The 17284-nt window shown below is 39.7% G+C and overlaps 2 protein-coding genes across 2 annotated transcripts in view; one reads left to right on the top strand and one right to left on the bottom strand.

The window, feature by feature from the left end:
• SMARCC1 (SWI/SNF related BAF chromatin remodeling complex subunit C1) overlaps positions 1 to 17284 on the bottom strand; it is a 197583-nt gene that overhangs the window by 68847 nt on the left and 111452 nt on the right. Inside the window, exons 19-21 of the mRNA XM_031009168.3 lie at positions 15760 to 15819; positions 7164 to 7422; positions 6126 to 6287 (exon numbers count right to left, since the gene is read on the bottom strand). Of these exons, the coding sequence (XP_030865028.1) occupies positions 6126 to 6287; positions 7164 to 7422; positions 15760 to 15819 (481 nt within the window). The remainder of the gene's footprint in view (positions 1 to 6125; positions 6288 to 7163; positions 7423 to 15759; positions 15820 to 17284) is intronic.
• On the top strand, positions 7805 to 9786 carry LOC101136214 (HIG1 domain family member 2A, mitochondrial). Its single transcript, XM_055382244.2, has one exon. The coding sequence runs from the start codon at positions 8428 to 8430 to the stop codon at positions 8746 to 8748; it is 321 nt and encodes a 106-aa protein (XP_055238219.2). The 5' UTR covers positions 7805 to 8427; the 3' UTR covers positions 8749 to 9786.

Raw genomic sequence — 17284 nt, forward strand, 5'->3', positions numbered from 1 at the left:
TTATATGGTATGTTCTGTAGAGCACTAGCTAGCAATTTTAATTTTTACTTCCTATTATCTTTATTCTAAGAGTAAATGAAAAAGACAATAGCCAGCAATGGTGTCATGTGCCTGTAGTTCCAGCTACTCGGGAAGCTTAGGTGGGAGAATCACTTGAGCCTGGGAGGCAGACGTTGCGATGAGCTGTGATCACGCCACCGTACTCCAGCCTGGGTGACAAAGCGAGACACTGTCTCAAAAAACAATAATAATAGGCCAGGCACGGTGGCCCACGCCTATAATCCCAGCACTTTGGGAGGCTGAGGTGGGCAGATCACTGGAGGTCAGGAGTTGGAGACCAGCCTGCCCAATATGGTGAAACCCTGTCTCCACCAAAAATACAAAAATCAGCCAGGTGTCGTGGCACACACATGTAATCCCAACTACTTGGGAGGCTGAGACAGCAGAATCGCTTGAGCCTGGGAGGTGGAGGTTGCATGCAGTGAGTTGAGATCACACCACCATACTCCAGCCTGGGTGACAGAGCGAGACTCTGTCTCAAAACAAAAAATAATAATAATTAAAAAGACAAATGAAAATCACTGTATCTAAAGCACAGTGTATATAAATTTCATACCGGTGAGATAAAGATGGAAATAATTAGGCAGAATGACACCTATAGTTCTTTAATCACCAGACATACATAGTTTCATAAAGATAGAAAAATATTAATGAACAATGTAAAAAATGCTGGGAATATACTACAAATAATTACAGAGACAATAATGTTTTTAGGTTGGCTCACGCCTGTAATCCCAGCACTTTGGGAGGCCGAGACGGGCGGATCACGAGGTCAAGAGTTCGAGACCAGCCTGGCCAATATGCTAAATTCCCATCTCTACTAAAAATGCAAAAATTAGCTGGGCATGGTGGTGTGCACCTGTAGTGTCAGCTACTAGGGAGGCTGAGGCAGGAGAAGCGCTTGAACCTGGGAGGCGGAGGTTGCAGTGAGCCAAGATCACGCCACTGCACTCCAGCCTGGGTGACAGAGGAAGACTCCATTTCAAAAAAAAAGCCTCTTATGTAAGAGCACTTCCATTTGAGAAGCCGGTACTACGTATAATGCTGCTTTATTAATTTCACTCCTCTTTAAGACTGATTAAAGAGAAACAGGTAATTAAGTCCTTAATAGCAAAAATGTCTCCTTTCTAACATCATAAAACAGCACTAGTAAACAATACATTACTAGAAAGTATCTAATAATACCTATTCTTCTACAGATGAGATAATTCAGAGCTAACCAGCAAAGGTAAATTGCTTTTTAAAGCCCTATGGCTATGGAGGGTAGAAACAAAGGTAGAACCTAAGTCTCAACTTCTCAAATCCAATGATGACAATGCAGTCTACAAGAGAGACACTTTTCATACCAAGAAGCAAAGAGACTGAAAGTAACAAGATGGAAAAGTAAATCGATGTAAACAGAAACCAGGCCTGGCATGGTGGCTCATGCCTGTAATCCCAGCACTTTGGGAGGCAGACATGGGTGGATCACTTGAGCCAAGGAGTTCGAGACCAGCCAGGAAATATGGTGAAACCCCGTCTCTACTAAAAATACAAAAATTAGCAGGGCATGGCAGTGTGCGCCTGTAGTCCCAGCTACTCGAGAGGCTAAGGCAGGAGGATCACTTGAGCCCAGGAGGTGGAGGCTGAGGTTGCAGTAAGCCAAGAGCATGCCACTAAACTCTAGCCTGGGCAACAGAGTCAGACTCCATCTCAACAACAACAACAACAACAAAAGTAAACAGAAACCTAAAAACATCTGAAATGGCATGCTAATATCAGGTAAGATAGACTTTAAGACACAAAACGTTATATAAGACAAAAAGGACATTCTATAAAAGATCAAAGGTTCAATACATCAAAAAGATGTAACAATTATAAACATATAAGCAACAACAGAGTCTCTAAATATATAAAGCAAAAACAGAACTGAAGGAAGAAATAATTCAACAATAATAGTTGGAGATTTCAATACCCCACTTTCAATAAAGGAGAGAACTATGCAAAAGATAAACAAGGAAGCAGACAACTTGAACAACCCTATCCAATAAGAGCAGAAAACATATTTTTCTCAAATGCACAAAGAATGTTGTCTAGAATAGACCACATGTTAGGCAACAAAACAAGTCTTAATTTAAAAATACGGAAATCACACAAATTACCTTCTCTGATTACAACGAAGTGTAACTAAAAATCAGTAAAAGAAGAAAATCTTTAAAGTTCACAAATTTATGAAAATTCACAATAACATCCTCTTAAAATAGCCAGTGGGTCAAAGAAGAAATCACAACAGAAATTACAAAGTACAGGGGCTGGGCTCAGTGGCTCACGCCTGTACTCCCAGCACTTTGGGAGGCCAAGGTGGGTGGATCACCTGAGGTCAGGAGTTCCGAGACGAGCCTGGCCAACATAGTGAAACCCCATCTCTACTTAAAAACACACACACACACCAACAAAAATAAGCCAGGAGTGGTGGCGTGGCGGGTGCCTGTAATCCACGTACTCGGGAGGCTGAGGCAAGAGAATGGCTTGAACCTGGGAGGCAGAGGTTGCAGTAAGCCAAGATCACACCATTGCACTTCAGCCTAGGCAACAGAGAAACTCTGTCTCAAAAAAAAAAAAGAAATTACAAAGTACTTTGAGAAGAATGGAAACATAAATAAATATAGCAAAACTTATAGAATGTCGCAAAAGCAGTGCTGAGGGAAATTTATACAGCTGTAAACACCTAACATTACTAAATAAGATCTCAAATAACATACTCTACCTTAAAACAACCAGGAAAAAAAAGCAAATTTAACCCAAAGCAAGGAGAAGGAAAAAATGATGATTAGAGTGGAGAGAAATTATAGAACAGAAAAACAGAGAATCAATGAAACAAAAAAGCTGGTTCTTTGAAGAGACAAAATTGACAAGCCTTTATCTTGACTGACTTTAAAACAAGAAAAGCAAGTGGATGAAATTACTATAATCAGTAATGAAAATGAGGACATTACTATCAACAGTTATGAGAGAACACTGTGAACTTAAAAAAATAGCTTTGAGATATAATTCACATACTATAGAATTCACCCATTTATTGAGATGTAATTCACATAATATAAAACTCACCCATTGAAGGAGTACAAGTCAATTAAATTAAGTATATCAACAGATACGAGCAACCATCCCCATGGTAAAACTTAAAACATTTTCATTACTTCAAAGAGATATCCTTTTGCTATCAACCCCCAATCCTCCATTCCGCTTATGCAGAGCAACCATTAATCTACTTTGTTTTTATAGATTTCCCTCTTCAGGACATTTCTTATAAATGCAATCATATAATATATTGGCTATTTTCACTGGCTTTTCACTTACCAAATGTTTCAAAATTCATCCATCATGTGGCAAATGTAAATACTTCATTCCTTTTTATAGCCAAGTAATATTCCATTGTATGGATATACCACATTTTGTTTATCACATTATCAGATGATGGACATTCCAGTTGTTTCCCCTTTTTGTTGTTATAAATTTTTTGCCAACAAATTAGATAATCTACATGAAACGAATAAATTCCTATAAGACACAAACTACCAAAACTGACTCATTAAGAAATGTTTAAATCTTGGTAGAATTATAACAAGAGACAGAATGAGGGCTAGGTGCGGTGGCTTACACCTGTAATCCCAACACTTTGGCAGACCGAGGTGGGCGGATCACAAGGTCAGGAGTTCGAGACCAACCTGGCCAACACAGTGAAACCCCGTCTCTACTAAAAATACAAAAATTAGCTGGGTGTTGTGGCACAAGCCTGTAGTCCCAGCTACTCCAGGGGCTGAGCGGGGAGAATTGCTTGAACCCAGGAGGCGGAGGTTGCAGTGAGCTGAGACCACACCATTGCACTCCAGCCTGGGTGACAGAGTGAGACTCTGTCTCAAAAAAAAAAAAAGAGAGAGAGAGAGAGACAGAATCAGTAATCAAGAAAGTAAGAAAAGCCCAGGACATGATGGCTTTACCAGTGAATATTACCAAACACTTAAAGAATTAACTCCAATGCTCCTCAAACTTTTCTAAAAATTAAAAAAAAATTAATAAAAAATAAAAAAAAGAAAAAAAAAAGAACAATTCCTAACCTATTCTTTGAGGCTGGTTATTACCGTAATACCAAAACTAGACAAAGATAGCATAGGAAAAGAAAACTATAAACAATATATGAATACAGATGCAAAAATCTTCAACAAAAGACAAGCAAACCAAATCCGATAGCATGTTAAATGGATTATTTACAAAGGCCATGTCAGATTTATCAAAATAAAACCAAAAAACGAAAAGGGAGGGTGGTTCAACATGTTAGAATCAATTACAGAATAAACTAAAACTTTGGACTGTGGTTGATGATGATGTGTTAATTATGAACTATAACAAATGTACCACCCTGGTATTGATCATGGGGAAAACTGTGCATGTAGGGGTAGTCAGTCAGTATACAGGAACTCTGTAATGTCTACTGAATTTTGCTATGAACCTAAAACTGCTCTAAGACATAAAGTCTACTAAGAAAAAAAAGGGGGGGGGGGGCAAGAATCTGAGTAGGTATTTCCCAAGGCAGACATAAAAATGGCCAATAAACATATGATATTCAAGAGGATTAGTCATCAATGCAAATACAAACCCCAACATCAAACCACTAGATTGGCTATTAAAGGTAAAAATGGAAAATAAGTATTGAGAAGGACATGAAAAACTTAGAAATGTTATACATTACGGGTAAGAACATAAAATGGTATAGCCACTATCAAAAACAGGCTGGCAGTTTCTCAAAAAGGTAAACAAAATTACCATATAACTCAGCAATTCTACCCCTAGGTATACACCCAACCAAAAGAAGTGAAAATCCTCAGTTCACAAAAAAGCTTGCATATAAGTATTCATAGCAGCATTTTTCATAGTAGTATAAAAGTGGAAACAATAGGCCAGGTGCGGTGGCTTATGCTTATAATCCCAGCACTTTGGGAGGCCGAGGCGGGCAGATCACGAGGTCAGGAGATCAAGACCATCCTGGCTAACATGGTGAAACCCCGTCTCTACTAAAAATACAAAAAATCAGCTGGGCGTGGTGGCAGGCGCCTGTAGTCCCAGCTACTCGGGAGGCTGAGGCAGGAGAATGGCGTGAACCAGGGAGGCAGAGCTTGCAGTGAGCTGAGATCGCGCCACTGCACTCCAGCCTGGGCGACAGAGCGAGACTCTGTCTAAAAAAAAAAAAAAAAAAAAAAAGGTGGAAACAATAAAAATGTCCATGAACTGACAAATAAATATAATTGGGTATATCCACACAAAGAAATAGTCAGCACTGACAAGAATGAGATACTGATGCATGCTACAGCATGGAATAATCTTGAAAACATTACGCTAAGTCAAAGAAGCAGACACAAAAGGCCACATATTATATGATTCTGTTTATATTAAATGTCCAGAATAGGCAAACCCATAGAGACAGAAAGCAGATTGTTAGTGGGTACCACAGCTGAAGAGCAAAAGGAATGGGGAGTGACCACTTAATAAGTATGTGACTTCCTATTGGGATGAGGAAAATGTTCTGGAATTAGATAGTGGTGATAGACACACAGCATTGTAAATATAGCAGAAGCTACTAGGTTATATACTTTTAAGCAGTTAAAATGAGGAATTTTATGTTACAGGAATTTTTCCTCAGCTAAAAAAACCCCCAAAACAATGAATTTAAACCCACTCAGCAACATGTAAGTTAACATAATCATAAGTCCTTTCAGTATTCTTTTTTTTCACCTACAGTTCCATGCATCTTTCAGTATTCTTGTATCTGTCTATTCAAAACCTGGATCTACAAACAGCAACCAGATAATTCACAACTGTAATACCATTAACAGTTACAAGATAATTTTTTAGTTCTAGCTACCAAAAGAAACAGACAAGAGAAAAAAAATCATGTACTAATCTTAAAAGACAAGTTTATACTGATCATTGTACTCACTTTTTAGTGCAAGTAAACCCAATTATTTGAGTAAACTGACAGGAATACAAACATATATTAACCCTGTCCCTTAAAAGCAGCAGTGACTCACCAAGCTTCTCTGGCTCATCGGGCCCTGTGCCTGCAATGCAGCTGCTCTCCAGACCGTAGGTGGGATCCACTTTCCCAGAGGCTCGTGCTGCTTCTTGTACTTTCTTGACATGAGCTTCAACCAATTCCAGTGGTACCTCCTCCCGGACCCGAGAAAACTCCTCTGGTTCAAGAATAAAAATGGAACAGCAATCTAACTTTGCACAAAAATTTGCTTCAGTGTAAAACCACCACCAGGAAACCTAACACAGTATTATTGTCTTAGGTGTAGCAACCTCTTCAGGCTCTCAGTCCCTCTATACCAGAAAAATGAGAGGACTAAATGAGACAAAAAAATAATAATAATAATGAAATTCTATGGTTCTACATTTTCTCCTACACATCACAGAGCCTTGAAATAAGAGATCTTTCAACTTATGCCAGTAATAATCAAAACTGCTGTCCATATTTTAACTGCTTACTAGATTAATAAATCAAAAAAAAAAACAGCAAGGATTAAACATCCATAAAACCAAGAAAGAGTTCTATGATGTGACAAAGTTCTAGTTACAATTAATGTGTAACCCATGAATATTAAATGACTTCCTTTGCTAGTTACACCAAATTCTAAATTAATCACAAAATATACAATAAAAAACCTCTATCCCTCCAATTCCTAAAGCTCTTAATTTTAAGGTGCATTACTTAAAAATTTTGTAATACTTTTTTTTTTTTTTGAGACGGAGTCTTGCTCTATTGCCCAGGGGATGGAGTGCAGCGGCACGATCTCTGCTCACTGCAACCTCTGCCTCCTGGGTTCAAGCGATTCTCCCGCCTCAGCCTCCCAAATAGCTGGGACTACAGGCATGTGCCACCACACCCAGCTAATTTGGTGTCCAGCCAAATATTGTAATACTTTTATAAAGAATATGGTATCTTTCACAGGTAATATCTGATTTTTGTTATTTATATTAAAAGAAATGAATGTAACGGCTGGTAATATTTAAATTGGGATAAACTGAGTTTTTCTGTTGAGGAGATGGTTTAGGGAAGTCCATACCCAAAGCCGCTTTTGCTGCAGCAGATGCCACGCGAGGGTCCACCACAGATGCCAAAAAAGCAACAGTACTCATAACTGGATTTCCTGACTGACTGAAGGGGACAGGCTGGTAGGCCAAAGGCCCAAGGGAAGCATCTGAATTCTCAAGGTATGGGTCCTCAATGGGAAGTCTCAAAAAGTGGAGGATGCATTCATCCTGAGTACGACTTCCAACATGTTCCGACACTTTGTTCCAATCATCCTTGTACATCTCCAGGGCCTAAAACAGAAAAAACAGATGCTTTCATGTCAGGTAACAAGAAAGTAATGTGTAATATTAGAAGTTCTTTAGATAGCTTTTTTAAAAAAAATTAATGCAAATATTTATGCATAAATAGAAAGATTTGATGGTTTCCTTATATTATTTTCAATCAGGCAAGTAAAATAAATAAAAGACATGCATACTGTAAAGAAAGAAGTAGTCCAGGCACGGTGGCTCACGCGTATAATCTCAGCACTTTGGGAGGCAGAGGCGGGCAGATCACCTGAGGTCAGGAGTTTGAGAGCAGCCTGGCCAATAACATGGTGAAACCTCATCTCTACTAAAAATACAAAAATTAACTGGGCATGGTGGTGCGTGCCTGTAATCCCAGCTACTCAGGAGACTGAGGCACAAGAATCACTTGAACCCAGGAGGCAGAGGTTGCAGTGAGCCGAGATTGTGGCACTGCACTCCAGCCTAGGCGGCAAGAGTGATAGACAGAAAGAAAAGAAGAAACAAAACAAAAGAGGGAGGGAGGGAAGGAAGGAAGGGAGGGAGAGATGGATGGAGGGAGGGAGGGAGGGAGGAAGGAAAGGAGGGAGGGAGGGGAGGGGAGGGGAGAGGAGGGGGGAGGGGAGGGGAGGAAGGAAGGAAGGAAGGAAGGAAGGAAGGAAGGGCTTTTTTACTAATACAGACAGACATGACTGTTTATGTAGAAAATTCTAAGGAAGTTATAAAAAAAAGTACTAAAACTAAATAGCTGAGCAAAGTCACAGGATAAAAGGGCAATAGAGAAACTGAACTGTATTTCCATACATAATAGCAATGAACAATTTTAAATAGGAAGAAAAAAGTATTTAAAATAACATAAAAGCTGGGTGTAGTGGCACACACCTGTACTCCCAGCTACTCAGGGGGCTGAGGCGAGAGGATCTCTTGAGCCCAGGGGTTCAAGGCCAGCCTGACAAACACAGCAAGACCCTGTCTTAGGTCGCGATTTTCTCCTGCTGCTGTGGCCCGGACATGGCGACTCCCGGCCCTGTGATTCCAGAGGTCCCCTTTGAACCATCGAAGCCCCCAGTCATTGAGGGGCTTAGCCCCACTGTTTACAGCAATCCAGAGAGTTTCAAGGAAAAGTTCCTTCACAAGACCCACGAGAACCCGGTGGTACCCATAGGTTGCCTGGCCACGGCGGCCGCCCTCACCTACGGCCTCTACTCCTTCTACCGGGGCAACAGCCAGCGCTCTCAGCTCATGATGTGCACCTGGATCGCCGCCCAGGGTTTCACGGTCACAGCCATCTTGCTGGGTCTAGCTGTCACCGCTATGAAGTCTCAACCCTGAGCCCAGGGTCTGGCTTTGAAAGCTCCGCAGCAATGATTCCAAAACCCAGGAGCAACCACTGGCCCTACCATGGGACTTACTCCCTCCTCTCCTTTGAGAGGCCCATGCGTCGTTGGGGGAGGAAGTGACCCTTTGCGTAACCGTAACTGAAAGTTTTTTCAAAAATCCTAGATTCTGTTGTTTGAATGTTACATACTTCTATTTGTGCCACATCTCCCCTCCACTCCCCTGCTTAATAAACTCTAAAAAAAAAAAAAAAAAGACCCTGTCTTAAATAGCATAATGAAATACTTAGGAGGAATAAACATAACAATGTATAAGAGCAACAGACTAGAATGAGTAAAACATGAGAGAACTCAAAGACCCAAATAAAGGAAGAGATATATTGTGTTCATTCATTAGAAGTCTCAGTATTAAGATGTAAGTTCTTTCCAAGTTGAACTACAGATTCAATACAATTCCAGTCAAACTCCAAGTAGGCTTCTTTTTAGTAGAAATTGATAAACTGATTCTAAAATTTATAAACTACATACATTTCTAGTTTTATAATTTATTATTTTTTCAGAGAAAATCCTGAAAGAAACCAACAAAAAGAGTAAAAGGAGTCTCCGAGGGAAAAACGGATAGAACAGTAGAAAGAAAACCACAACTATGTGGTGCTAAGAATGTTGAGGAATTAATTGGATAAAAAGAATTTATTTAGTGGCATACTGAAGTTGCTGCTCTCACACCATTCTCTCCAGGACCATGGTTCTCAATGAAGGGTAATTTTTGCCCCCTTGAGGACACTGGCAATGTCTGCAGACATTTTTGGTTGACCCAACTGGGGAAGTGCTGCTGGTATCTAACAGCAAGGAGGGGCCATGTATGCTGTAAAACATATATGAACCCTCCACCCCAACAACAAAAAAATCTGGCCCAAATGTCAATATTGAATGCTCCAACTGAAAAACCTTGCATTAGAGCCTAATTTGATGCTCTACATTGTGAGATTGAGCTTTCTATAACAATAGTTGTCTCCATGTTTACTTTTTCAGTTAATTATTTTACTTCAAAGATTTTTTTTTCTTAATTTTTAGAGACATGTTCTCACTGTATTGCCCAGGATGGTCACGGACTTCTGAACTCAAGGAATCCTCCCGCCTCAGCCTCCCAAAGTGCTGAGATTACAGGTGTGAAACACTGCACCTGGCCATCAATTAATTCTTAACTCTGGGTTCCAACTGCTGCTCAGGCTTTCATTTCTGCTGGAATGGTAGAGGACTTCTCAAAACCCAAGCCAGCAAATGGCCTGACACATTAAATCCCTTGAAAAACTAGGCTAATTCTGGGTTTCCTCTAGATATTCAGTAACCTCAGGTAGTTCGAGAAGGAATTACTTTTTGAAAGATCCAGATTGTAAGAAAAAAGAAAAATAAATCTCACTCGGGTCCACGGAAGTAGAAATATATCTACTGGGGCTGTATTATGTTTCTAATTATAAATAGCGATTTTCTAGACATGCTCTATCATGCCCTTTTCCAATGAAATTTTTAATTAAAAAATATTTTTTCATGTTCCTTTCGCCAGGGAACAATAAGAAAGTTCATCAAGTTTTTTTTCCAGAATAAAGGTGGAGTTGGGGAAACTTCTGAGATACAAAATCCAAGCAAGACTCAGTATCCAGAAGAGCACAGAGTTGAGAATCTGTAAATGTCTGAGCCTAGGAACTGACAATAATGTTAATAAGAGAGGCAAATTAAAGTGATGTTTTGAAAAGAGAATAATGCGGTGACACACTGGCCAGGAAGGAGGATGATTCAATGAAAGTTTTTAGTAAGTATCTTATAATGCTACAAAACAGCTTCATTCATCCTGCCATAACCCAGGTTCAGGTCTTCATCATTACTTAACCTGGATACGCTCACTCACTCTCTTTTTTTTTTTTTTGTGAGACACGGTCTTGCTATGTTGCCCAAGCTGCTGTCCAATTCCTGGCCTCAAGCAATCCTTCCATCTCAGCCTCATAAATCGATTATTATAATTACCTTTCTATAGTAATTTCATCCTTCTCCACGCTGCTAGAGTGAAATATGTTTTACATAAAACACTCTCTCCTGCCTAAAACTATTTTATTATGTGTCATTATCTTATGAAACTAAGCCAAACATGATCAGGACACTGCCTACTTCTCCCACCCTATTCCCTACTCTTCATGTTTCAAGAATACACAGGCCCCACTGATCTATTCCTACTAGGTATTGTGCCTATGAACCATTTGTTCTGCACTGGAAACATCATGTTTTAGGACCAACACAGCTACACCATTCCCAGAAGCCTGTTCATTATGTCTTATCTACCTGGCTTGTTTGCAAAGCAACTCCTCTGTACAGCTCTTGTGCTCTGGACATACCTCTAATCATAAAGCTGGGAACTCCGCATTCAAGCTTTGTGTTTTATCTTTCTCTGTCACTTAAGCAGACTATGAATTCCTTAAAGGTACAGATTGTGTTCTACAGACCTCAACCTGCAGTGTCTGTCATAGTGTCCAAAACACAATACCTAATGAAGTTTACTGAACTCAAACCACAGGAAACTGAACTAAACCAAGAAATAAATCTGACTTTGCTATGGCTCTCAAATGTAAAAAGGCAGACTGTTTTCCTAATTTAAAAAAAAAAAAAAAAAGGTTCTCTTAGCTAAACCAAGCTTGTCCAACCTGTGGCCTGCAGCCTACATGTGGCCCAGGATGGCGCTGAATGTGGCCCATATTAATTCATAAACTTTCTTAAAACACTATGAGATTTTTTTGGGGATTTTTTTTTTTAAGCTCATCAGCTATTGTTAGTGTTAGTGTATTTTATGTGTGGCCCAATGTGGCCCAGGGAAGCCAAAGATTGGACATCTCTGTCCTTAAGAAAAGTTTTTTAATAGAAGATTTACTATGCATCTTAGTGTAGTTCAAAAGTACATAGAATGATACATTTCCTGGGGTTTGTATCAAGAAAAAGTATGTAAAGTGTATGCACACTGTGAGGAAATCTTTCATGTTGGTTACTGAATATCTTCTAATGCTATGTTTCCTATTATTTAGCTGGCATAAAAAATGAGAGAAACTCGGGCCAGGCACGGTGGCTCACGCCTGTAATCCCAGCACTTTGGGATGCTGAGGTGGGCCTATCACGAGGTCAGGAGATCGAGACCATCCTGGCTAACATGGTGAAACCCCGTCTCTACTAAAAACACAAAAAAATTAGCCGGGCATGGTGGCAGGTACTTGGGAGGCTACTTGGGAGGCTGAGGCAGGAGAATAGCGTGAACCCGGGAGGCGGAGCTTGCAGTGAGCCGAGATCACGCCACTGCACTCCAGCCTGGGTGACAGAGCGAGACTCCGTCTCAAAAAAAAAAAAAAGAGAGAGAGAAACTCTTACAGTGATAAATAAATGTTAATAAATTACAAGTTTTCTTTGCAGGCATAGCCTTTATGTCTATTAATTATCTAAGGGAAAATAAATAGCATGAGAAAGCAAAGCATACATGACAAACACTAGAGCTATCACGGGAGAATCAGTGAGCTCACAAATTCAAGTCTTATCACTTTCAAGCCCAAGAATAATTATAAATGAACAGGAAGAATACTGCAATCAGTTGTGGACTTAAAAGAAATTGTGAAGGCCAAGCACGGTGGCTTGTGCCTGTAATCCCAGCACTCTGAGAGGTTGAGGCGGGCAGATCACGAGGTCAAGAGATCGAGACCATCCTGGCCAACATGGTGAAACCCCGTGTCTTCTGAAAATACAAAAATTAGCTGGGCATGGTGGCGTGTCCCTGTAGTCCCAACTACTCGGGAGGCTGAGGCAGAAGAATTGCGTGAACCCAGGAGGCAGAGGTTGCAGTGATCTGAGATCATGTCACTGCACTCCAGCCTGGTGACAGAGTGAGACTCCTTCTCAAAGAAAAAAGAAACTGTGAACCCAGTACAGTGGCTCACGTCTGTAATCCAAGCACTCTGGGAGGCTGAGGCAGGAGGATCACTAGAGACCAGGAGTTCAAGACCAGCATGGACAGCATAGCAAAACCCTGCCTCTATATTAAATAAATAAATATGTGCATATATATATAGATATGCATGTACATATATATTAACTTGAAAAAAAATTCTTTAGTCACTGTGGAATAGAGTGGCTCCATTATCTCTCTTTCATTCTGGTGCCCTGATTATATCAACAGAATTTCAAACTTCCATAAAGACTGTCATGGCCTTTTATAGCTACTTATTCTTGTTGTGCTGTTTTGTTTTTTTACCTCACACTTTAGACTTTACAGGCCTACTCATTCTAATGACATATTTTCAAGTAGAAATTCCCCACACCTTTTTACAACTGAAGTCTTATTCAAACAGGCCATCATCATCTTGATCTTACAGAGTAATTTCTTTTTAAAACGTTAATATAAAACCTTACGTTATCCTTCATTTCTACCGATTAAAGATTTTTCTTTTTCAAACTGCATTCCTTCATCTATCGTATACATTCCACTTTGACTATTTCCAAAATTGAAATGTTGCCTCCAATATTTACAATAAGATAACACGGAAATGAACATGACCAGATATTAACCTTCAGCATTTACCCAAAAGCTGTGCTTTGATAAAAGACTTTATGAAACAAGGTCTTTTAAAAATCAAAGGGGTGTGCTCAAGAATACGAGAAATATTTGGAATGCTGCCTGTGTGGTATATTTGTTTAATAAAATAGTATGCCAGCCTGAGCAACATGGTGAAACCCCATCTCTATTAAAAATACAAAAAAACTAGCCAGGCATGGTGGTGCACACCTGTAGTCCCAGCTACTCAAGTGGCTGAGCTGGGAGGATCGCCTGAGCTCGGGAAATTGAGGCTGCAGTGGACTGAGACTGCGCTACTGCACACTAGCATGGGGGAAGGGAGAAAAACCCTGTCTTAAAAAAAAAAAAAAAAAAGGTACGATGCTATTTTGAAAACAGCAAACCCCAATGAGTCTACCAGATTTATCGATTTATTAGAAAGACTATATTTGATTATAAATCCATTTAAAAATACTCATCTGACTTCATATTCTTAAGCTATTAAGTATCTCTAAATAAACTATATAAATCGAAGATGTTAGTGGTAAACATTGATGTGGAGAAGTCTTTTTTTTTTTTTTTTTTTTTTTTTTTTGAGATGGAGTCTTGCTTTGTCGCCCAGGCTGGAGTGCAGTGGCGCGATCTCGGCTCACTGCAAGCTCCACCTCCCGGGTTCACGCCATTCTCCTGCCTCAGCCTCCTGAGTAGCTGGGACTACAGGCGCACACTACCACGCCCGGCTAATTTTTTGTATTTTTAGTAGAGACGGGGTTTCACCGTGTTAGCCAGGATGGTCTCGATCTCCTGACCTCGTGATCCGCCCGCCTCGGCCTCCCAAAGTGCTGGGATTACAGGCGTGAGCCACCGCGCCCGGCCGAGAAGTCTTTTATTTCTCTTTGTGTTATTGCAAACAATTCCTGTTGACTGAATTGCAAGTTTAAAAGAAAAATCAAACACTTCACAGATTCCACCTGAAGGAGAGAAAATACTGTGGTTTTCTTGGATGTCTTTAGTGTCAACAGTAGCTCAGTCATTCTTACCTCACTTTTACTACCTACTAATCTTAAATGTGAAAAAGGAGAAAAGTTCCAGCATCAATGTGCAGCAGGAAAAAGAACAACTGTTGCTCGTCATTGTTATACAACTTACTTTCTCTCCAGAGCCCAAAGATTCCAAAATAGCAATACGAAAGTGTGTTTATAGTCACCCACAAGTACTGAAAACACAATTCATTTTAATTAATATTAAAATCTAGTAGATATGGCTATACAAAATAGTCCTGAAATTGAAAGTGAGTCAGTCAGTACCATAGGAAAGATAAATAAATAAGTAAAAAGTGAGTCAGCAAAGCTCTCTGCGTATCACTGATACTGAATGGGCATATGAGAATATATTAAAATAGAGGCAAAAAAACACAAAACAAGGGATTGTTTTGATTTTGATCACAACAGAGAAAGGTAAGGTTGGGGGGAGAACCAGAAAACAGCAAGAAAAAGTAAAAGAGGAATACAAAAAAGAAATGGAAATAGTTTGATGATGCACCAATGATACTTCTACAGTAATTACAACTATTGGAACAACCTGAAAAACCATCAAAGCAGTACAGCAACCAAAATGTCACCAAGTCCACTCTATGTGGTCTGGGAACCCAGAGGGCACCAGGCTCTTTTAGGAGGACTGCGATGTCAAACAATTTCCTTGATAATACTAAGACACTACTGCCTTTTTCATTATGTTGACATTTGCATTCATGGTGCAAAAGGAGCAGCCACATCTTAGGATAAATCCAGGCAATGACACCAATTGTCTTAGTAGTCACTTTATTTCTAATTGTCACACATTCACAACTTATTTTGTGATTAGGAATTAGCTTCACTTAAACATCCTCAATGAATCTACAAAAATTATCAATTTAATCATCTCAATACCTAACTACATGGAGACACAGAAAAGGATTTAAGTATCAACTATCAAAGCATGATGGCTGTTCTAAAGGAAAACACATTTGTGATTGAGTTTTGAGCTCCAGTGGACACTTTTTAAAACAGAATACTATAGGTGAGTTTAAAATGCTAGTCACAGGCCAGGCACAGTGGTTCATGCCAGAACTTTGGGAGGCCAAGGTGGGAGGATTGCTTGAGTCCAGGAGTTTGAGACCAGCCTGGACAACATGGTGAAAGCCCATTGCTACAAAAAATACAAAAATTAGCCAGGCACGGTGGCACATGCCCTTAGTCCCAGCTATTCAGGACTGAAGGTAAGAGGATCGCCTGAGCCTGGGAGGTAGAGGCTGCACTGAGCTACCATCAGGCCACTGCACTCCAGCCTGGGTGACACAGCGAGACCCTGCCTCTAAATAAAACAAAACAAAATAAAATGCTAGTCAAAGAATCTTAGCACACATCCCATATGCATTAATCTGCTTACCTCCAGGAGTAGAAGGGTCTCCTGTTCAGTCCATTCTCTTCCAGCACTAGCACCTTTACTCTAAGGAAACAAAATCAGAAATTATTTGCTCATTTTTAAATGCTGAAGATGGAGCTCAGTAGAATTCCTTTCCAAGCTCAGGGGACTGTGTTACGCAAACTATCAAGGTAAGTCTTTGACTAACAGGAATAAAACACTTTAAGGAGCCTAAACTTCTATAAGAAATGCTGGTTTATTTCAAAGACTGGCCAGGCGTGGTAGCTCCTGCCTGTAATCTCAGCACTTGGGAGGGCAAGGTGGGTGGATCACTTGAGGTCAGGAGTTCTAGACAAGCCTGGACAACACGGTGAAACTCCATCTCTACTAAAAATACAAAAATTAGCCGAGAGTGGTGGCTCAAGCCTATAGTCCCAGCTGCTCCAGTGACTGAGGCAAGAGAACCCAGGAGGCAGAGGTTGCAGTGAGCCAAGACCGCACCATTGCACTCCAGCCTGGGCAACAGAGCGAGACTATCTCAAAAAAAAAAAAAAAAAAACCACACAAAAACAAAAACCAAAAAAGACTTCCTGCTGTCAAACAAGGACCCATAACTATTTGGATATGTTATTTCTATTATTTTGATACTTAACAGTATCTTTGGCAAGCTAAAAAGGCATATTGTTTTACTGCATACCATAAATCAGCTGTAATATCACAAACATAGTACACATCTTGGTAATAACTTGAAGAAACTACTTCTTCCACGATTCAAGGATCAGATGTACTACACACGTAAAACACTGACAGGTTCTTGATTCCAACTGCAATAAGCCCATATTATCTCATTTTAAAACATTTCTCAATTATAAAAGAATCTCCAAGTGAGTCCCTAAACTCAAAATCACCTTTTTCCATGTGAGTCCCTTATAGTTTATGATTCATGTGACGATGTGAGTATAACAGAAGTGAGACTGGCTTGTGTAAAAACTAAAATTTAATTGATTAATTCATACTTCTTTATCTGCAGACCCTGCTGCATTCGCTCATCTTCAGGGGACTTGATTTGTAGTATAGCTGATACTATCATGCAGCTATAAACATTACTAATTCAAAATATACATTCTAACATATTTCCCTCTCTCAAAACTCTATTTTGAGAGATTATCATTTAATAAATAAACATTTCTACAATCTGTGACTTTCCTGTATATGTCAATAAAGTTTCTCAGTTTAGATAATTAAAACTCTCAGTGCATTAGTGCTACACACTGCATGAAAAAAATTACATTCTGTATGAAGGAAGAAAGAAAAAACAAAAATAAAACAACAACAAAATTAAACCCTGATTTGCTACATCTCTGGGGCATTCAATTCATAGCATTCTGACATACGCTGTTCACTTGCACAAAAAAAAATAATGCATCAAAAATAAGTAGTCTTTGAACTAAAGAATAAAAACAGTTGACCTAAGCATTGCAGAATTAAGAATTAAACTCCTACAGTATGGCTTTGTGAGAAAGAAAAGATGCCTGTATCTATAACGCAG

The sequence above is a fragment of the Gorilla gorilla genome, chromosome 2, assembly GCF_029281585.2.
Source record: "Gorilla gorilla gorilla isolate KB3781 chromosome 2, NHGRI_mGorGor1-v2.1_pri, whole genome shotgun sequence".
NCBI classification, from domain to species: domain Eukaryota; kingdom Metazoa; phylum Chordata; class Mammalia; order Primates; family Hominidae; genus Gorilla; species Gorilla gorilla.